The sequence below is a fragment of the Uloborus diversus genome, chromosome 4 (genome assembly GCF_026930045.1).
Source record: "Uloborus diversus isolate 005 chromosome 4, Udiv.v.3.1, whole genome shotgun sequence".
Classification (NCBI taxonomy): Eukaryota; Metazoa; Arthropoda; class Arachnida; order Araneae; family Uloboridae; genus Uloborus; species Uloborus diversus.
This window is the reverse complement of record NC_072734.1, coordinates 59,605,257-59,629,220: the sequence shown is the minus strand read 5'-3', so window position 1 is coordinate 59,629,220 and position 23,964 is coordinate 59,605,257. Positions and strand designations below refer to the sequence as shown.

Below are 23,964 nucleotides of genomic sequence, written 5' to 3'. Positions count from 1 at the left end.
AAGGTATTTCTTTTTAAAAGATCAAGTATATTTAGATGTAGCAGATTGTATGGTATGGAACGACAAACATCCAATCCAATTTAGTTCTCATTGCCGGGGGAAGAAAGTCCATTTCCGTTGCACTGAAGAATCCCGAGTTGAAGAGTTGGAGACTAGTTCACTTATTGACCAATGCTCTTACCTTGCCTCTGCCTTAACCTCAGATGCGCCCCTGATCTACCTGCGCGATAGGCAATACAGTATCAATATTAGAAGAAGAATTTATAGCAAGGGGAAAGGAGTAGCTTCAAATGAAGGTCCAGGACACTACAGTAAGAAGTCTGACTTAGCCCCGAAATGCCCATTTTAGCTGCATTTTATGACATGCATGAAGCTACAGTGGGACTATTCTTGGTTAACACATGGTCACCGTTGAGGCACCCCGGTCACAAACATCCAGTTTACAGGTGGAAATTAACGCATCTATCAGTTTTTAAGGACATTTCCCTTCTAGATGCCCTCTGTATGTTAGCCTCTAAATTAAGCAGAGTCTCATTCATATGAGACGAAAACGCACATCAAGTTTTTTCTTTTCTCCCTCATTCAGATAGACTCATCTTAACTGAATGTTTGCCAATTCCATACAATCCATGGTTTAACAGTATATAGCATACGTTTCTGTATAATATTTTTGAAAAGAGAGATATTTTTACTTTCAGGAAACTTTGGTTTGTGTAAGATTTGCAAAATGTTCCATCCCTTTTCTGGAAAAGTTATATTTTTAAAAGCATTCAACAAGTTTTTTTACTCAAGAATTTTTAAACATATTGATTTCATATGAGGTTATCCGCTTGCAGTTCGGTTATAGTTATTCCAAACTGATGAGCCCAAAAGGAGGGTGAAACTGCAGTCTCCGGATGCTGTAACCGAGCTATTTGCTTCGATTGACCTTAGCTCTGGCTATGGGGCTGTAATTGGTGGCTCTATACCAAATTCAATTGTTAGAGAGAAAACAGCTTCATTTTCAAACAGAGAAACAAATGCAGTTAAAAATGGCATTTATAAACATTTTAATACATTTGATTGCTTTGTCTCATTCATTTTGGTTGTAGGTAATAAAAAATAGGATTTACTTCCATTTTTTTCAAAGAACAATTAGTAATGAACAAAATATCAATAAAGCTTCATATTTAGACAAACATTCTGCTGTTGAGCAAGTTTAAACATGAACATTTTCAGTTAGTGCTATTCTCCAACGAATCCTTTTATTTGTTTGCATTTTAAGTAATGAACTTTTGTTTTTGAAGCACACCAAAAGAAACAATTTTTTAAAAAGAAATTTAATATATTCCTTCATTTATATGACACTAATGAGGCAGAAATGTTGGCTAAGGTACATGGTGGATCAACAGAAAGAAAACAAATATTCATACATGATTTCAAAGATAAAAAATGAAAGAACAAACTATGAAATCTCACTACATGTTTTTTTGAAATTTTTGTACTAAATTTATGTAATCCTTAATCTCTTTAGATTTATCATTATGAAACTGTTTTGTCAAGCTAAATAGATGATATTGCCTTTGTATGATAAAGTTCAATTATATAAATAATATATCACATTATATTTATTCTGTAAAAGTAGATTAGAAAAAGATACAGAACAATCAATAACATCAAATATCACATTTTTTGAAAAAAAAAAAAAAAAAGACAGTTTTTATAAAACAGTGCATTAATATTCAATGTGATTTACTTTTTATCAGAACTGAGATTTCTTAAACAAAAAAATCACTTTTTTAAACAAATTAAATATAAATATAGTTAAAATTTTTTCACTTTAAACAAAAACAAGTTATTTGATGCCAAAAAAAAAAAATTATAACTAAAAATGTATTTTTATTAAAGTATGATTTTTTTTTTTTTTTCAAAATAAAATTTGGTTTAACTAAGCGTATTTTAATGCATACAGTGCTCACTTGTAAGCAGTCTAATTTCATATTTAATCTATATTCAGTTCACAGAAAAGATAGACTGAAAAGAAACAAGCTGGTTGCCAGAAGGTTTAATACTTTTAGGGATTTTCTCTGGAATAAGAAAAAAAAAAAGGAGCTGTCAGCCTGGCAACAATTTGTTCTTCTCCAAGCTAAATACGTCATTAAAGTTGCCAAATGGCACATTTCTTTGTTAACATCTAGTCGTATCTTTCTCCTGAACGCAGTTTAGACCACAAACGAGGATTGCCAGAAAGTACCCCCCCCCCCAAAAAAAAAGTTTACACCCAGTTGTTTAAAAAGTTTTTAAATTCTTTGCTCATTACTTATTTCCTTAGAATAAGTATGTGTGTGTGTCATGCTTTGTTTCACCGTTGACCAAATTGCATAGTAATTTTATTTGAAAAAATGCTGCATATGTTTTGCTTTCTTGTTAAAAAATGATGCTAGACAGTACTCTTATTTATTATAGCTCTGGGAAAAAATATCGTCAGGAACTCTGGGATACCAGTTATTTTTTAAAAATCGGTTCACGCCATAGTACTACCTGGCCAATTGAGGGAATACCTTTCTTTCTCAACCTTCTGTTTTTAAATACATTTTTCTTCTGCTAAGGTAAAAAATTTTGGTCTTAAATATTGGCTTTAGTTTTAATCATGACCTAGTGCTAACACAGCTCACATTTCTGCTAAAATGAGTAAAAAAGTTTCAAGATAAAATAATTCAGAGGCTGAATTATTAACTGACAGCTCTAGAGCTTGTATAGGCCACCTTGTGGTGTTTTAAGAAATTAGCCTAAGAAGTAAAACATTTCACTTTTGCACAGAAAAGACTGATGTCTCATTCGGTCTTGGTTTTACCTCTTTCATTAGCATTGGCTGGAGACCAGCATCTTCTATAGTTTACTTGAATTGCAAAATACAAAAAAGGGCTAAATTGTTTTTCATCACAAGTTTTATTTTTATGGGGTGAAAACTACTTATTGTGGAATTAATCACTTAACAGCCCCGTGACAAAAAGAAGCAAGATTTTTTCTCAAGGAAGAAATGTGGTTTTTATGCTTGCTTAATATATTCTGATTTGGATAACACTTAACAAACATAACATTTTTATGCAAAATATAAAAGCAAAACAATACTTAAAACACAAAATAGTACTGCAAAGTTGCTTACATATGTTTTAGGAATGCAAGGAATCCCTCTTTGGATGAAAAGACATCCGACGAAATGTCAGATCCAGACTTTGGTCCGATGTTATTTCATTCATAAGTTCACATAATTTTTGTTGTGGAAAATGGGTTTTTAATAACAGCGAAACAGAAACATGCGTAAGCAAGTTTGTAGACTATAAATAATAAATTGTAGACTATAAATTATGTTTTTAAATTGTTCTACTTAGCATAATACATTTAGAAACTGCACTATGTATAGTTTAAATCATTATTTTGATGACATTTTAATTAAACTTCCTGCTTCATTTGGCAAATCATTTAAAATAAGAGTAATACTGGCTTTGATAAAAGACATTTGACCTTGGACAAGCTCATTTATGGTGGGTTGAAAGATGTTATACCCTGCTGCACTCAACAGGTTATTTTGAAACTGAAAACATTTAGCAATACCTATGATGCTACACTCAAAATTAAAGCAAATGAAACTAATAGACTTTAGATAACAGAATTAACTGTTAAACATGATTAATATTTTAGATTCGTAATAATTTGATCATTTACGCGAATTGTTCTATATCAATTACTGTTAAAAATTTTTGCTTCACGAGAAAAAAAAGGCAATTTTTGAGACAATCAATAAAATTAACTAATTACTTCTTATAAGTTACAACATTAAAAAAATTACATTCCATTAAATTTTATTTAAGTACTACCTAATAGCACAGTATTAAAAGGAGCTTAAGATCATAGATATTTGAAATTTAAGACAACTTCAGCAAATGAAACTTTCTTTCTGTTTGTGAAATTCTCTGTAACTCTCACACTTAAATGTTTTTCAAACTTTTTAAATGTCCATTTATGGCCTATTCAACCGATTAAAAAAATATATATTATTTTACATTGCCCTATGTTTCTTCTCAACTATTTTGAAACCATTATAAAAAGCAAAAATTACTGCCTTTTGAAATTTAGAAAGAAAGAAGAATTTAAGAAAAATTAATTTTAATCTTGAACATTCAATTTTATGTGTTAAATTTGTCTGGCACAAAAGGATTACAGCAATCACATTAAAAGAAGCAAAATAAATTAAATACAAAATTTCAGCAATTTCAAACTAGTTGTCAGAACACTTCTACAGATACAACAGATTTAAAAAGATATTAAATAAGTATTTACAAATGAACACAGATTAGAAGTGTATGAATTTCTTAAAAAATGAAACACAACATATAAAAATTGAATCTTTGGTCTATTTACACATCATATCTTAATTTCTTCGGGTAATAGTCCATTTGTTAGAGAGTTTGAACAAGTACCAGTGCTCAAGGACAATTCATCCTTGAAAGAGATATCACCTAAACTTCCTAACTTTTCACAAATTTCACCTATCACTACAGGAACTGTATCATTTGAGAAAGAGTCATCGGATTTCACATCACTCACATCATTTAAAGGATTAGACAACAGCAAATCATCAGTCTCTGGTCCAGCAATGGAATCTATCATGTCATCGACCTCATCCGCTGCCCTCAAAGTATCACTAACCCCAGAAGTACTTGTGAGCGTATTTTCTTCGATGTCAACAGGTGAGGTACTATCTGTTCGTTTGGAGTCTCCGAAAAGCACGTCTGGGTAAGAATCATTTGTATTTTCGGCAGATGCGGGGCAACTTTCTGTGACCTTTGGAGGTTTCCTTTCACAAGAACTTGTCACACTATACATAGTTTTCTCATGCTTATTTACAAGACAACTTTTCAATTTTATCTTAAGAACTAAGCTACCCGTGGAATCTTTAGTGCTTGATTTAGGAGATTCAACACTCTTATTAGAGTTATACTTGGGAAATTTTAGCTGATTCAATTTTTTAAGGCCCTTTTTGTTGCCAAAAATATCCGATAAAACCACTACAGGCACTTTTGAATTATTGGATGAAATCGAGTCATAGCTATTTTCATCACATTTTAAAATGTCATTAGAAAACTTTTTTCTCTTTAAAAACTCTGATGAAACTGAATCCAGGCTGTTATCGTCAGATTTAGAGCAAATATTAGAGGATCTTTTCCTTTTTGACGATTCTGATGAATTAGAATCTAAGCTATTATCATCATATTTCGAAGAAAGAACTGAAATTTTCTTCTTTTTTGAAAAATCTGTTGAGTGAGAATCTAAACTGTTTTCAGATTTTGAAGAATGAGAAAATTTTACTAGTTTTTGCTTTTTAGGGATTTCAGTTTCACTTTCTTCATCTGGTTCATCACATTCTTCACTCTTCATGTCTTCATCATCAAACAGGAGAGTTTCATTTCCTTCATCCCTGCAATATATCTTAAAGGACTCAAATTTTATAAAGGCATGAGGGGGGAATATTTGACTAGGTTGTATGTGAATCTTTATATGATTTTGCAGGAAACTACTTTGCATAGAACTGTAATCACAATATGGACACTTGAAACCATCCTCCAGCCAATGCCGCCTTTGATGACTTTGGACAGCATCCTTTCTGGTTTGGAAATACGGACATCGATCACAGATGAAAACGGTTTTCTTTTCCCCCGTGTTCTGGAAGTTAGCATTGTCAATCAAAGGCTGAGCATTTTGTGAAGCACTGGTATAAGTAGGAGTAACAGAAACTTCTGCATTTTCAGCATCTTTCTTTGCTGTATGCAGATTTCTGTGTTTTATCAAATTTGCAGCAAACCGTACAGAATAATCGCAATGCTCGCACCGGAATTTGTAATTCTGTCCGTGCAGGAGCTGATGACGATCATATCTATCTTGTTTGTAGAACACGGCAGGGCATTTAGTGCACGGGAAGGTTTTGAGTGGGCGCTTGACAGGAGCTTTTTTCGGATGCACTTGAGAGTGACATGTTAAATTGCTTGACCTACTGACCGCATAATCACACTGTGAACATTTAAACTCTCCGTCACTGCCGTGAAGTGATATGTGATATGCAAGGGTGGTAGTTTTGAAGAAAACAGAAGGACAAAGGACACACTTATGAAGATTATGGGTTATGGCATCTTTCTGGCGGAATGCCTTTCTCATTTCCGAGGCCTCGAGAAGTAACATCTGATCGACTTTCTTCACATTGACATTCCTATAAACAATAGAATCATTGACCTGAGTTTTAGCATGGTCGGAGTTCTGGCTCTCCGCAGCAGCTCTTTTGGCCTTGTATTCTGCTCCATGAACAGTCATATGCTTTGACAAGTGGGGTCGGTGTCGTGCATGGTAATCACAGTCGGGGCAAGGGAATGGCAGTGTAGCTCCATGGAATTTCGAATGAATCTGAAGGTCCGCAGCACTTTTGAAAACGGCAGGGCACTTCATGCAGAAGTAAGTATACCCTTTTCTATTTTCCTCCACAAGTGGAGCAGGCTCTGGCACGTTTTTCACATTATCGGCTTCTAATTCGGATTGCTCCACTTGCTTCTCCGGTACTTTCTGGTGCACTTTAATGTGATTTGTCAATCCACCTTGGTTTAGACATTGATAGTTACAGTACGTACATGCAAACTTCCCATCGTTGACAATGACACCGTGCATCTTTTGGTGGACCCTAACATTTGCTTTCTTCTTATTCATCATAGGACAAAATTGACACTTGAACATCTTCACAATCAAGTCTCCTCGTTTAACATAAACAACACATATTTTCTCATCAAGATCATCTTTCTCTGGAGAGTCCAAAGGTTCTTCTTCTGAAGGTGGAGATGGCTCTTTCACACTTTCAGGTTTGTGACTTGGTTCGGACTCTGCGCTGGCATCTGCATCGGAATGTACCTTCATGTGTTGAGTTAGCAGGTGCTGCATAGTGGCCCAATATGTACAAATACTGCATTTGAAAGGGGCTGAAGGATTTGGTCGGTGAAATTGCTTATGATAAAGGTACTGAGTCTTGTTGTCAGTCTTATACGGACAATGTTCGCAAACATGTCTTTTGATTTTTGGAGGCGAAGTCTGTTCAACTTGATCAGACTGATTGAGTTTGTCGAAAGAAATTACGATGGAATCATCTTCTGCAGAATCATTTTGGCCATTTTCATAGAAGTCATACATGTCATTCTGATAAAGAATCGGTTGACTTGAAAAACTGCTATCATTCATATAGGAAACTTCTGTATTTGGTGGTCCATCATCCATAGATGGAACGTTATGCAATTTTAAGTGTCTAACAAGAGTTTTCTTGAATTTTACAAAGTAGGGACAGAATTCGCATTTGAAAACTGCACCTTCTCTTGGCCTATGCTGCTTCATATGGAATTTCATGTAGAATTCTTTATCACATTTGTAGGGGCAAATTTTGCAGCCAAATTGTTCTGAATGGGGCATTTCCCTACCTGGTTGAATCGCTGCCGAATCTCCAGCATTGATTGACGTCAAACGAAGAGAATAACCTTCTTGGACAAAATTAATTCTGTCTTCTACTTCATTCATGTAACCATTGTGAGCGTCTTTCACATGCCTCACAATAACATGTCGCCAATTTGAGGATATACCACAGGCTCGGCAACGGAATGGCTTTATACCAGCGTGTATAGATAGATGGCTAACAACAACTCTCTTTGTAGAATGTTTAAAATTGCAATGTTTGCAATAGAATTGCTTGGCTTCATTAGAATTTTCTTGAAAAGAACCTTCCGTTAAATTGATCTGCAGCATGTCACTCTGGTTTTCAAGCATATCAAGAGGCTCTGATAAATCAATGTCAGGTGTGACTACAATATTTTCGGGCATATCTTGAGGTTCTTCAAAATTTGAACCTATATTCCGGAAGTCATAGCTGCAACTCTTGTTGATAGCGTTATTGAAGGTTGGAGGACCTGTATTGTATTTAATATTCTCTGAAATATCATTAACTTCTGGCAGTCTCACTGGTGGTGGTTCACAAGGTTTGTCTTGGTCAATATCAGTTAAATATTTGTCATACTTTTCATAGTTTCTTTTACCACTTTCATCAGTTAACAGGACACATGCTTTGTTGTGTGATTTGTCCCGGCAACCCTTCAAGCGGATGTGCTTCGTTATGTCCCACTCCCAGTTAGAATTGTATCCGCACACAGAGCACATGAATGGACGTCTGTTGTAATGCTGCACAATGTGAACATGAAAACGTGAAGCTGTGGTCGTTTCAAACGTGCAGAATGGGCACCGGTATTTACGTCTTCCTCCAGCATTTGAGGAATCATCGGATAGATTTGAAGATTCTCTCAGATGAGCAAGAGGAGATTTAAAAGGTGAGTACCGACTAGCAGGGTTGGAATCGTCCACAGAAACCACGTCCACGACATCTGAATCCAAAGCCGACTGGGAATCGAAGTCATAAGCATCATACACACTTTCATTATGATGAGGATGAGGGAAAGTTTCCTTTCCGAGAGTCAAATCTAAAGGTGACTCTTGATCCTTGCGCAAAGGGGTAGATGTTGAAAATTCAGACCTCTTCTCTTGACTGTTGCTTTGCCAATCATTGACAGGACTAGGGGAGTTACTTGATGTTTTGAATTTTATTTTGGGAATATTTTGCTTTTTACCAGGAGTAGGTACTTTGATACCATGATATTTCATGAGATGACGATTCAAGTCCCCCTTCCATTTACAGTGATACTTGCACTTGGGGCATTGGAATGGTTTTTCCTGAGAATGAACCCTCATGTGTCTCTGTAATTCAGAAATCCACCTTGTCTTATATCCACACACATTGCAAGTAGGAACAGATTTTGATTTGAAACCCGTAGCTTCATATGATTCTTCAGCACCTGGCTTTTCATAATAAGATGGTAATTTTGTCTGTCTCAGTGCATTTTGAGATGAATTGTAAACCTTGGACTTTAATGAGCTATAACGATTTACAGTAGATGAAAAAGTATGTAAAGGCTTTTTCAATAAGGATGAAAGCATAGAGGGTTTACTTGGCTCGGGGGAAGATTTCGTATTTTGTTTCAAAACATCTTGAAACATTGGCAATACTGCATCAGTAGCATACTCTTTGCCTGGTCGCCTGCGATTGGGCTTCAAGAGGTCAAAGGCAGCAGCTATATTTTTTGCTTGGCTGCTTTCTCGATGAACTCTTCTAAGATGTTTAGTTAGCCATGCTATATGTTCAAAACGCATTCCACAAAGGGGGCAATGATGCTTCTTTTGCCCCTTGTGAGTCTCTTCATGCTTTTTCATCTCAAAGGGCCAAGCAGCTTTAAAGTCACAACTTTTACATTTCAGAGTCTTTTGATATGCTTTTCCATCTTTCCATACCATATCAGGAGTTTCTCTTGCATCAGGAAAATCATAGCAATCGTATGAGGCATTGTCATCCATCTGCATGTTAGATGTCTCTGCTTCATCAAAATCTAGATCTTCCCAATCGGATGATTCATTGGGGCCATCCATTTCTATTTCTTGATCAGCAACATCATCAGCTGAGGGATCATGATGATTTGTGACATGTGCTTTGAATGACTGTTTTGTTGAAGTTGTAAAATTGCAGAGGTTGCATCGGAATTCACCGTCCGCATTATCTTCATGGTTTTTCATGTGTCTGTCCATATTCCACTTATATGCTGTTTTAAAAAAACAGTACTCACATTGCATTTTAGGAAGACTATGGTATTTTATATGTTTTGTGTAACGTCCTTTTTCGTTTGTCACGTAGCCACACTGAAGACAGCGATAAAATCGTTTCTTAAAATGAGCAGTTTTTTCGTGATGCAACAAGAGATTTTTATTTCTTGTTTGATATGGACACGCAGAACACTTTAACACGGCTGGATTTGGTCTGATTTTCAAAGCAGGTTTATTGGTAACTTTGGGTAAATGCAGATATTTCTCACTTGCTGTAGAAAGAGGCAAAGCTATCATTTCAGGCTTTGACCTCTTTTCTTTAGCAGCTTCTAACTGCTTCTGGTACTCTGGATCCTTTGCCAACTGTTGCCTGTGAACTAAATTGCAGTGGCGCTGTAATTTCTGTACATGTTTTGAAGCATAGACACAGTATTTACATTCATGAATGCTTAATTTTTCTCCATGAATGCTTTTCAGATGATATAAAAATTCTCTAGGATTATTGGTTAAGAGACCACATCTGTCACAGCTATAGCTTCTTTTGACTCTTAGAGGTCGTAGATTGCCAGAAGCACTTGTATCATTCATAGTAACAGCCGCACGCACAGTTTTACCTGCATTACCGCTAAAACTTCCTGCTACCCCTGAATCATAAAAGCCATTGACTGGTAATGAAGATGAAACAGATTCACTTGGGGATGACTTCTCGTCAAGATTTTGGCCATTTTCTACTCTATATCCATCTTCTTTGGTTGCATTACAGTTGACAACGTCTTTTTTGACTAGGTCTACATCTGCTTTTGAGAATTCGGAATTCAACTTGGGTCTCTCTTCAGCATGTTTCCTTGCATTCTTTTCAACTTGGGGCAGTTCAGGATGAGCCTCTTCTTTGTGTTGGGCAAGCTCCGGAATGCTGTTTGCAAAAAAACCACATGCTTCACAAGTTGTATCTTTATTAATACCATGAAGAGACCGTTTGTGTCGGTACCAATTAGCAGCATACCGAGTCACAAACGGACATACTGGACATTTGAATACTTTTTCACAATGGATTAGTGCAACATGCCTAGCTAACATGCGACGATTATTAGCAACATAACGGCAAGATTTACAGTGATATCTTCCTACACCTGGCATTTTTGGATCATGCTCTTCACAAGTTCATACAGAAAGATGAGATAAAGCATGCAGTTATTGTAGTTAAATCTAAAAAAGATTTGACCATTATAAACTTAAAGAGAATGCTATCACTTAATGCAATGATATTCCATTGCAAAAATTCTGAAGCAAATGAAAATGCACCATGGCATTAAGAAAAACTACTAATAATTAAATTAAAGAAAATTCATAAACCATGCATTTTAAAGCAAAAATATGCATAACACAAATATGTCTAACAAAAAGAATAGAATGAACAAAATGTTCTTTTTAAGTACACATACATTTCTTATACTTGTCTGGTTCTGATTTCAAAATGTCCAGTTTGAGAAAAATGTAAAATAAAGAGAGTAGGAAAATAGACTTAAATATAAAAGTATAAGCAATGTTGCAACGTTTAGTGTAATAAACTTGTTTGAAAAGGATTTGTTATGATTATCTAGAAATTCATACAACTATGAAAAAAAAAAAGAAAAAAAAGGGCAAGGAATAGGATGTGTTGTCATACATTTCACTCTATTTCCAATGGTTTTGATTGGCAGAAAACTTTTTGCTTTTTCACATCTGTGCTCAAATTATTTTATTTTTATTTGTTCGAGTATTGCAAGGGAATAAATAAGATTTGAGCTGCAAATACATTGTATGATTTATTAGGCAGTAACTTTTTTTTTAAAGCCAATTCCCTATGTGCTGTACTTTTTGAAATTTGATGAGTAATAATCAAAATTTAGGTTTCAAATAAAACTAATCTTTGATGTGAAGTTTACATTTAGTCATTTTGAATTAAAACTAACATCAAGGTCAGTTCAAAGTTTCTACGCCATGACACAAGCAGTGCACTATTTCATTTCTGCACAACTGCAATCCGAATGTTCAAACAAGCAATATCACTGAACATGAATTCATAAATAATTTCATAATTTATCAGCCATTACTTTTTCTGATGCCATAATTTATGATATTGTCAATGACTCTCTGTAATATTTAAAAGGATTGGTCTTTAAAGAGCAAATTTACATATTTGCTCATTCCTGAGCAGAGCCATGTCCAAGGGGAGGGTTTTGGGGGTTAAACCCCTCCCATTGAAAAATAATAATAATGAATCGTTAAATGATTTCCCAAAATGAATTTTAAGTTTTAATTAATTTTAGAGTTTATTGATACATTATTCATCCTCTTTAACATTTCCCCATCTTTAACAATTAACATTTTCTTGAATTATAGGATTCCCAAGCACCTTCACTGCTATATATTTGAAAAACATTAACGGTGAAGGAATGGCTGAAGAGTCTGGCAATGATGAGCATGCTAAGAAAATTATTTAAAGAGGGTATTTGACAAGGATGTATCGAAAAAAAAAAAAAATCAGAGGGACAGAGGAAATAGTTACTTTGCTAACTACAGTCGAACCTGTCTATCTCGAATTTTATGAAAGAAGAAAAATTCGAGATATGGAGGTTTTGAAAAAAGTTCTAAAAATAAGTAATTGGAGCAATAACTGGAAAGTAAAACTTTGGAAGCAATTTTACTAATCAACAATGTCCCCTTCCTCTCAGTTTCTGAATGAATATAATTGCTGGAAAACTTGCTTCTTGTACATAAAGTTTTAATTCTGGGGGATTATGTGACTGCTAACATTAAGAAAAATGCTTTTTGTCTCCAAATTCCAGTTAATAAAGATCGTTGGGGATCAAACTCAAGAAAGACACTTTAGTCGAAATTTGAGATACACAGGTTTTCAGAAAATTTCATTCGAGACAAACATGGGTGGAAAACATTGAATTAATACTTTATGTGCAGGGAAAATGAAAAACTTCGATATAGAGGTTTTCGAGATAGGCAGTTTTGAGATGAACAGGTTCGACTGTATTAGGTTTTTTTATAGTCAAAAAAGGTAAACTTATTGCTTTTCGGGAAAGGATATATCCTTAAATCCCTTCCTTTGGATGCACCTTTATAGTTGAATGAATTTGTTGTTTCACCAATCTCCTGGATATGTTTTATACTGACACCGAGGAGGATTGTAAGATATCCTGACATAGAAATTTGTCTGTATTGTATATAAAATGTCTATATTTCTCCCCTTTTTGTTTAAAAATAAATATTCATCAGAGATTATTGCGCATACGATTACTTATTAACGAGGTAGTTATTTCATTTATAAATGCCGAGTTTTAAGTGAATTACTGTACATTACATAAGTTAGGAGAGCTAGTTGCTACGTATGTCTAGGAGAGTACTTGATAAGCTAGTTCTATAGTATTTTTAAAAAAATACAGCATTATTCTCAATGCAGCATTAAAATAGCTCTCTAAATAAAAGTTTTTTACTCACAGCATTATACTTGGTGCAACGTAAAATACAGTAAGTGAAAAAAACTTAATGTCTTAACCACCTTGCAGTTCTTGACGAGATATCTCGTCCATTTAATATGTAATTCTGGGACTGGCCAACCACAAGGGGGTTAATTTGTAGTTTAAATTTTACTCTTAAGAGCAGGAAATTTTATACATACCTAAAATAACGTCTAACACAGTGCTTCAAAAATAATTTGGTTTGGGATTTTTAAACTTCAGATGGAAAATATTGTTTGAAAAAAGATATTAAATTGGATTTCTTTTACTGTTACGCTTTGCTGTCATTTTGACAATCTGGGAACAAAATTGAGAAGAGTTAAATTTTTAAATATGCAGAGTAAGCAGCTTCACATAGGGTGGCTATTGGGCAATTCCACGAAAAAGTGGGCATGAGGGTTGAAATTTAAAAATTGTTTTATTGCCGCAAGTAATACCTCAAATTAAAGCTAATAACATGAGGTTTATGAAATTATAAAGAAACTTTTCATAAAAGTTACCTTTTTATTATTTTTCTGAGCCTAAAGTTAATGTAATATAATAAACTTGTATTCAGAAAAAACGAAGTATTTTCATTCACCCAGGATTTCTATTTAAAGCAGGAGCATTCTTAATGTGTGTGTGCATTTCACTATTTGCAGGGGTGATTGTGAGTTCATCAAAAAATACCTGAAAGTTTCAAAGCGAGAACGGGGGGGGGGGATAATCTTTGGCCCCTATTACTTAAGTGCACCTTTGCCATAGTATTAAATAGTTCTGAGTCAAAATATTGTGTGTACATTTGATTAAATTTTTAATGGGTTACAAAGTTACTTTTGAGCTGGTGTTATACAAATTATCTTGACATTTGTCCATCTTAAGGGATAGGTGTCCATCTTAAGGCTCTTGCAGGTATATTTGATGAGTATTATATAATTTTTAAAAAATTGCGGAGGTAGGGAGATAAAAGCATAACAAAAAAAAACATAATTCCGGTATTTTCGGACATAAAAATACCGGAAATACGTCCGAAAATACCGGAAATTCGGTAAAATACCGGAACACAATCACCCCTGTATTTGTGACATTTGTCTATCCTTTGGAACACTTTATTTTTCATAACAAAATATTTAACAGGATTTTTAGAATAAATAAAGCTATAAGGTCTGGCTGTCACATGCGTCACAAAAAAGATGCTTAAGTGCCATAGCAAATGGAAAAACACAAAACTTTCCAAAGTTCTAATGTTTGCAGGTCTGAATAGGAGTACAATGTTTAAATTTAATAAAATTTCTATTCCCTGGGAAAATTTGGTGTGACAAACGTTTGTGACGGATTTAGCAAAATCATAAGGACAGGTGTAACAGCATATAAAATAGCTTTTAAAAACTTTCTAAATGAAATAGAAAATTAAACCATTTTATTTCTCAACAAATTAGCATTGTAGTTTTTAAAAAATATCTGAAAATCTTACAACATGACATATTTGAATTATTTGTGTTCCAGTAATATTTTTGGTTATTAAGTGAGTTACTTTGATTAAATCCTTGAAACATTTCAAAGGAGAAAAATAGCTTAAAAGGAAGTAAATAATCAGCTGCATATTTCCAAACTTTTTTTTTTTGGTGAAAATGCCTCAGTCCAATTATTTTTATTAAATAAAAAGTAATATTGGAGACACCGTAATTATACAACAAGTAAACTTTTCCCAAAATTATGGTACATGTTCTCAGGATGCAATTTAAAGTCTCATTAACTAATTATCACATTTACAAGTTGTGTATGGAAAAAGATAACACAATTTGCTCCCTTACGGAAGTAAGTTACTGCATCATGACAAATATGCTGCATGGGACATTTTAAAATTCTAGCATAACTGATCTGAAAACAGAATTTTCTTGACCATGAGAAGTGAAAAAATGTTCTGATTGCTGTAGAGCTCAATCAAAAATGATACATAACAATCAAACCAGCGTTTTTTTCCAGGAGAAGGGATTTTCAACAGACATGAGTTAAGAAAATTTTCACCATTTTGAATAAAACGCAAAAGTAGTCCTATTTCTGGGGGATAATACTGTCAACATTGTCAAATTGAGCTCAGTCAAATGTGTTTTTAATTTATTTAATTGTGCAGTGAAGATCACAAGAATTGAACTATATACTGAAGCAAACACTAGTCTGAGTGAATATCGTCTGCAAGTTAGAATTAATAATGAAATATAGCTTAGAGAAGTGCATTACCACACTTACCAAGCAACTTTTGGGAAAGAAGCTCTGAAAATGTTTAAGCTAAACAGACTGCAAAGTTTACATTGTAAAATATAGCTATCGCTGCAACGCAAATGGTATATCTTTCTCCCAGTCAAATATACTTACACCTGATGTAGCTTTTATTTTTCTTTTCACTAACCACCCAAGGCAGTGTAGTACAAAGCACTATATTATTAGTATTATGTTACTGTCTTGCATATTGAATTTAAAAAAGAAAAAATACGTAAAGATATGCAAGTTAATGGATGACCCTGTTGATCTGCTCCCATAAAAGGTGATGTTTAAAAAATGAAATTGTTTGTAATTTGCTAAATTAATTCCATTAAAACTGATTAAAATGCCAAATGAAATGCTAGATCTCATATCTTTAAACGAGCAATTCTTGTGGGTATATATATATTTCTTATCTCGGAAACGGCTCTAACGATTTGGATGAAATTTTGGATTTAATTGTAGTTTTGCATTCTAAGTTCATCTACATCAGTGTTTTTTTTGTAAAAACGCGATTTTTTACAAAAAACAGTTTTTTAATATAAAGTCAAATTAAGCCTTGAAGTAAACTGTGAGTTGACGCATCAGGCAGACGATTTGCAACCATAACAATGAAAATTTGTCTCTTCTCGCTTTATAATTTTATACTTGCTTTGGGTTGCCAGGCTTGGCTGATATTGGCCACTTTGGCTAATTTCAAACACACTTGGCTGAAAAGAAATTCAAAAGCATTATGTAAGTCGATGTAAAGCTTTGTTTTTCTGTTTTAAGTGAAACTATTGCTTGACCTTCCTATTTTATTTTATTTATTTATTTTCTTTTTACACTTCAAATAGTTTAACATGTTTTTTAAATCACGCATCTAAATTTTATTGCGAAGAAGTGTATGTCTTGAGATTGTTTATGTTTTGTTAAGACAGTTGTTATCATTTGTTGGAATGTTTTGTGGATCATCAGTTTTGATGGATATCATGCTGTATGTAGCATTTTCTGGCGTAAAAACTAAAAGTACTTGTTCAAAAAGAAAATCTCGATTGGGATAAAATCGTGAAACGCATCATAGTATGAAAGGAAGTATTCGGTTAAAAACCGATTTCACCATAGCAAAACTAAGGTCAAAATCTTTTAATTACTGACAAGAAAATTGTATAGCGGAAACAAACGTAACAGATAGTTTACAGCAAAATGCTGATTTAATTACATTCAGAATCTTCTTTGTTTGTTGGTACTTTAGTGTTATACGAAGGTGGAGTGCTTAATCTTTCGTTAATGTGAAGCTTTTCGAGTATATTTTGAAAAGTATTGAACCTTAAAAAAACACGAGTTGATAAAAAATAATTCTTTTAAAGCTGAGCGAGGCTCGATCGTCCAGGTACTATAAATAATAAAAGAAACCTTAATTTTAAGTCTTCATACTGAAATAATATAAGAAAATAAAGATTGTTTTGAAGATGTATTTACTATTTTTAAGACGAGTTTGGGTTGATTGAAAATATTGGATATATATCAAAATATCGGATATTTTCGAAAATATCATGATATTTTTGAACCCTGGAAATGCTTCATAATGCGAGTAGCATCAATAAATTAAAAACATTTTTTTAAATAAAATGTACAGAAGATAAAAATCTTTTCACTAAGAAAAAACTCTATTGAAAATAACTTTTGCATATATTCATTTTTCACGTCAATCGCAATAATAACGAGTTGAAAAAGAAAAACTTCCATGCTATCTGAAACGCTAGGCGTCTAATTTGACGCCTGGATTTGGATGTTTACAGTGGCGTAGCGTAGGGGGGGGGGGGGCAAAGGGGTCACTCGCCCCGGGCGGCACTTTGCTAGGGGCGGCAAATTCTGTACCACTACATTAACATCGAAAAGGCTTTTGTTTTCTTTTTTTTAAATTAAGACAGCGTTTTGCTAGGGATGTATCACTAAATCAACATCAAAATGTTTTTTTTTTTACTCATCAGTTGCAACTTGTCTTAGGAGCACGAAATACTGGATAATGACATGCATGCGGACCATTATCACTGCCGCTGACATAGAAAGACGAGAAGAGAGAGGACAATCTCGTTGGAGATGATTATAAATCACAAAGATCGACAAGCAGGCAGGGGCAGACTGGGTCCCCCAAGAGGGCGACAACCTTAACTACCAAAGGGATTGAAAGAACTGAGGTTCAAAGGAGCAAAGGTTTTAAAGGTGCAAAAATAAACGAAGGCGTACAGGTTCAAGGACGCCAAAAATAAATAAATAAAGTAAACAAAGTCGCACAAGCAAGTCACACATGGAGCCAAAAAAAAAAACGAAGGCACACATAGCATGTTCGAAGGCACATCGGCCCGCAGGCCAGTCTGCCCCTGCAAGCAGTCACTACCTTAACTAGCTACGTGATTGCGCCTCCACGTGTAAAAATTTCTCACTTTAGATGGCCGGTGGCGAGTGGGGGGATCCAGGGGGTTTTCCCTCGGAAATTTCTTTAAATATTAGGTTAAAGAACGCCTATTAGACGGTCTTTGCTGATGCTATACGGGGAGAAAAAATTCTATGGGACTTCTCTGGAAATTTTTTGAAGTTGAAGCTTTAAAAACGCAATTTTCGGCTATATTTGATGGCGTTAGGGTAATGAAAGATGTGGGGCTTTTTGAAGTTGCCTGTGATAAACTTGAAAAAAAAAAATTCTAAATCGATCATCCTTTTGCCCGATTTTTCGAAATTGAAGTTCTAAAAATGCAGACTACTTTCGATGATTTCAGACTAAATTCGATGATGTTAAGGGCAGGACGGCTCTGAGGCTTTCCCCCAAGACTATTTTGAAATTGAAGTCCTAAAAAACGAAGTTTTACGGAGATATTCAGTGATATTAGGCGGGGGATTTAAAAACTCTCCACCTTTTAGAAATTGGAGGTCATAAAGACGCGATTGTGGACCAGATTTGGCAACGTTAGGGGTTCGGGCATTTCAAAATTGAAGCTCCAGAAAAGCAATCTTGAATGATTTTCGATGCTATTAGAAGAAAATTCGTTTAATAATTGTCCCTTGGAAATTTTTCGATATTGAAGCCCTGAAAACGAGATTTGAGACGATATTTTAGGGGTTTTTTTTAGGGGGGAGGGGAGAGGGCTTGCGAAGTGTAGCATTTTGAAGACTTTTTTCTTTTTAGACAGACTAGGAAAAAGAAAAAAAATGGGGCGGGAGGGGGGGATGAAAGAAATAAGAGCTGTTGGACATAATTACCTGAATAATAGTCAGCAACTTCTGAAAATTTTATTTTAAGGTTCTTTTCAAAAGAAATTCAGATTTTGTCCCAACATTAAGCAATCTTTGAAAAGGAAGAGTTCGAGAATCTTCCCCTGAAAGGTAAAATGCAACTTCAGGTTATCTTTAGAGAATGGAGTCGTTTAGAGGTAAGGAGAGGTTAAGGATCTTCTTCCGAAATTTTTCAAAATCAATCTTAAAGGCACAATTTCAGACTATTTTTGGTAGTAAGGATGGTGGTTCTAGGACTCTCCTCCAGCAATGTTTTGAAATTGCTGTCCGAAATACGCCTCAATAAATGCGATTTTAGGACATCAATTTTCCAATATTCTTCCAATTAAATTTCTTGCAGGGGATGATAGTTAAGGAGAGAAACATTTTGAAGACCCTTCCTTTCAGATAGAATAGAAAAAAAAGGGAGGGGGGGGGGTAGTGAAAGAAAGAGAGGGGAAATCAATTTGCTAAGCAATAATACGCATCTGTTAAACATTTTTAATTTAAAGTTTTCTTTTTGAAAGAATTGAGATTTTCTCCCCCACATTATTTGCTTTTCTTTTTTAAAAAATAACTTCGCTTTCCCGAGACACGTTCTCTTCTCGAGAAAAAGGTACAGATTCCCTGAACCTTTCTGAATACCATTGACTGGCGCCTTCTAGCGCAGAGGGTCCCTAAACTGTAACAATTCGCGGCATCCTTTGAAGAATTAAAGTTTTCTTACGACACCCTAGTCTAGTTTTATTAAATACTAAAAAATCGCCCATCAGGGTATGACGGGTGCAAATAGTTTCTACATTTGAACAAAGCATTTGCCTGTTTGATGACATTTAAATAGTTGAAATTTTAACTCCAGTGGATTAACCCTAAACTCCAGTAGATAGCTTTCATTGTCGACGATTTTTACGTTTCTTCATTCTCCTAAAATGTGTCTTACCAGTAAAATAGTGGAGTTACCGGATCCAGTTCAGCCCTGTCAAAATAAAGCATTTCCCTGCATGTCAAATATTACCAAAAAATATCAAACATCATGCCGTGGCGCAAGTTTCCTTGTTCATGACGTCAGCGTAACTCGATCATTCGCTATTATTTATATAAGGATTATTATTACCATGGACACTTTGCGGCACCGTTCACCTCTTCCCGAGTCACCCAGCTCAGAAATCCCTGATATAACGTATTATAATTATTATTTTCCCTATCATTATTATTATCTTTTTCTTTCCGTAGTTGAAAGTTCGGAAGTTATTTGTGAGCAAACTAAAACCAAATAATAAACTACCCTTATTTAATTTTTTCCTAGATTTTGGAGGGATTCGGGCCTTCTCAGCCCCTCCTTTATATATATCCTTGCAGTTCTGCATGTTTGGATTCAGGGGTCATTTTAAAAAAGAAGATTTTATACAACAATTTAAAGAAACGACTGATACAATCAATATTGATAGTGCTGTTAAAGGATTTCTGTTGATGAAAAGTAGAAAATTGAAATTTTAGGTTTAGAATAAAAAATCTTTCTAAACATAAAAAAAGATTAATTAATTTGAATTATGGCATTTTGAATTCAAATTATGTTTTTCGCAATCACGAGTGTGTATGTGTATGTAGGTGTGAGTGTTTGTGTCTGTATGCAGACATGAGTGTGTGTTTGTGTGTATTTGTGTCTGTGTGCAGGCATGAGTGTGTGTGTATGTATGCATGTGTGTATGTAGGATATGGACGCAACCTGGAACTGTTTTCGCTAGAGGAGCAGCATCGTGAAGCCGGTCGACGGTGGTGCTGCAGAGGGAGGCAGTGGGAAAATAAAATCATAGAAACATCAAAACAGTCAAATGAGAACAATAAGCAACCGTGATTGCTCAAAAAATGTATCAATCAGGTAATTCATAATCATATTTTTTTTCTTCTTCTTTTCAATTAAAGGTTTAAGAAATACTCTCTGTATACAGTTTTAGATCATGTTTTAAATGTTTTTATCTAGGGAAAATATTTTTTCTCATAATGAAAAATGTTTGAAAAATATTTATTGGCATTTTTTAATCAACATTATTTCCTGCTGAAAAGATTATATTAAAATGTAAAATATTTTCTAATAATAAAATCGTTTTCGTTCTGCATAATATAAAGCATGCCTTTTTTTATGTGTGTGTGGGGCGGGCATATAGCAGGACAAGGTAAAAGGGGCTGCAGATTTGGTGCCTGCTCCGAGCGGCGGAAACCTACGCTACGCCGCTGGATGTTTAGGCATCAAATCAAAATCTTTGGTCTTAAAATGCAACAAACAACCACTTATTTTTTGAGTTGAGCTGAATCAAAAGTTAAAAGCTCATCTCTGATTTCCTTTCAGAGTTATTTGGCAAACACAAGTACAGTTCTTATTTTGAAAGTGAACAATTCTTTTTTACTCTCACTAGTTTCACTATGGCAAAGGGAACATAGTGGGACATGCTTTATGTAAAACAGCACGGCATGTGACAAGGGGGTGTGGTCAGGGACAAATACAAGCGGACGGTCTTCACCCCTTTCCCCTAAACAGTTGGCCTACTTATCCATCAATGATTGTACAATATCATGCATATATATATATATATATATATATATATATATATATATATATATATGCACATTATGTTCAAATACTTTAGGAATAAAGTACGGTGTTTGCCATAATCTTCTCGATTAATTATTTGTTTCAGTAAATATAGGAAATAACACCTCCTTTTATTGCTTCTGCAATCACTTAATAAAGTTTATGCCCTACTAGATACCTGATTTGGTATTATTTATTGGCACAACTCCCCCCCCCCCCCTCCAATGCTACTCTGTATCCACCCTTGGGTATGGAAAAGTTTGACATTTTGAAACAACAGAGGGGAGGGAGGTCAGAAATATTAAAAAAAAAAAAAAAACATAACATTAGTAATGGACATGAAATTAAACCACACCACCAACATGAAATCAGAACCAACAGAAAAGAAAAATATTTTTGTGTATATGTTTATAATACTGATAACAAATAGTAATGCATTTGATGATATGCAGCAATATTACAATAGGTAGTTATTAATAAATCACCTAGGCTCATGACATTTCAGGCAATATTGGCATGCATAAACTGAGATGCAAATTTAATAAAAGTTTTACATGCTCAAAATAATTATTAAAAACATTAGTTACCTGTAAACTGAATTGAAGACAATAATGCATCGTCAATGGAGTTATTCAACATCAAAAAAATATCTAATCAGTGGTCACTCATCTGAAAAATGTAAGGAAAAATTAAGCCATATGATGACACTATTTTTCATAGAAACATCAAGCATATTTTCTCATTATTACAGTATCATATTGATCAGGGCATTAAGAATTCAACAAAAGTGCCAAAGCAAACAAAAAATATAGGGCTCGTGTTGCATACTTATATTGTGTCACCTCTTGTTTTGCAAATACAGCATGATACATTTTTCGCACATCCTTTGAACACCATTTATTTCAAATATTTCTAAACAATTATGATAAATAAGAAAATCATTTTGTAGGGAAGTGGTAACAAAAAAAAAAAAAAAAAAAAAGAAACTTGAAAAAGAGCATGTTAATACAACTATTATTGTTGTATTAACATGCACAACTATTTATTTTATGAAAAATTCAAAACTAAAATAGAATTTTGGTAAAATTTGAAAATATATTTACACATACAAAGCAGGGTTTCCATAAAAAATATAATAAATAAACAAAATTACAAAAAAAAAAAAAAAAAAACTACTGAAGCAACTTTTGGCTCTGAAATTTAATAAATAGGTAGGTATCAGAAATAAATATTTCTTCTTGTGAAATGCCTGCACAATATAATGAAAATTTGGGGGCTATCGGGGGATGGGGGGGGGGGAGAGAGAGAGCAGAAGCAGCTGTGATAAACAAGGGCCTGTTAATTTTTTCAAGTTAAACAATGCAGATCAAAACGCATGTTGTCATGACAACATGATGCTGTCACTGAAATTAGCAATCATAAACAAAAAAAAAAAAAAAGTTACTAGAACATGTTGCAAGTTGATTTTTTTTTTAAAAGTAAGAAATCAACTTTGTTAATCAGACAAATATTTTTAAGAAGCAAACTATATCCTAACCTAAATGTCAAAGTAAAGAAATATGCTCAAAACTCAGCAATCATAGGCACAAGAAATGTGCAGTACTTTGTTGACACTTAACATTCTCCCCCCCCCCAAAAAAAAAACAGCTGAATGAAATAAGGTTCTTGCATCCGTATGATATTTTTAAAAGCAAAACGTTCACAACTTTGCATGTTAAAACAAAAATAAATTTTTGCAGGAATTCTATCGGTTCTGAAAAGACATTAGTATATTTTCAGGCGCAAAAAATTTGATGAAAAATTCATGCATACTTTCAGTTTGTATTCCATTCAGGATTTTTTTCAAAGTATAATAGTTCATAATATTCATATTTAGGAAATAAATAGGTTGGTTTAGATTTCTACATTTAAAACAATAAAATCCACGAATGAAACTTACCATTGGACAACATAACAATAAATCTTGTCACTTTTGGTTTACTCTCAATTTTACTTTTACAAACATCATCAGAATTCATGTAACACGACAATTAAAAATTCAGGATAGACAACACAAACAATCCATTTAAAAATAATTCATCGTCCGGTATGTACATATTACAATTTCTCTCAATTAAAAGACGGTGCACAAACATCAGTGTCCATGTGATTCGACAACAGGTGAAACATTCGAATACACAACATAAACAATATAATTAACGTTGAGTATGCCCCTTGATTACTGTCACTCTTTCTGCTCTTTCAGAATTAAAATTTATAAGAAGGCAGACAAAACGTCCACGGGGGTCGTCTATTATCCATGTCAAGCGATGCGCAAAATTTCCTTTTATTTCATCAACATGTTGAAAGCGATCACCATGAGCGTCAAGATCTTTTCAGACGAAGTTTGAGTCATTGGAAAGCAGCGCCATTTAAAAAAAAAAGCGCGACGGACCGGCATCTTCATCGCGGTCGCAAACAAAAATTAATTAACGGAACGAAAACAAAAAAAAAAAATTCCTCACCATCCAAGCATTCAGCTTTACCGACGTCTTCAGCGAACTCCGGGCAAGTGAGGTTCACGCCATCATCCGACCTATCTGTGCAAAGAGAGGAGGTCACGTGACGCGAAACCGACGAGAGTCACCGACTCTCCTGAAGCAACGAATTTGTGCAGACCGCTCG

General features: G+C 34.2%; 1 protein-coding gene across 1 annotated transcript; it reads right to left on the bottom strand.

The window, feature by feature from the left end:
* Positions 1–1,026: 1,026 nt before the first annotated feature.
* Positions 1,027–23,938, bottom strand: LOC129220295 (uncharacterized). Its single transcript, XM_054854692.1, has 3 exons — positions 23,805–23,938; positions 21,888–21,969; positions 1,027–10,911 (listed from the first exon to the last, which is right to left on the bottom strand). Exon 3 carries the CDS (start codon positions 10,840–10,842, stop codon positions 4,405–4,407), a length of 6,438 nt encoding a protein of 2,145 aa, XP_054710667.1. The 5' UTR covers positions 10,843–10,911; positions 21,888–21,969; positions 23,805–23,938; the 3' UTR covers positions 1,027–4,404.
* Between the last annotated feature and the right edge of the window lie 26 nt (positions 23,939–23,964).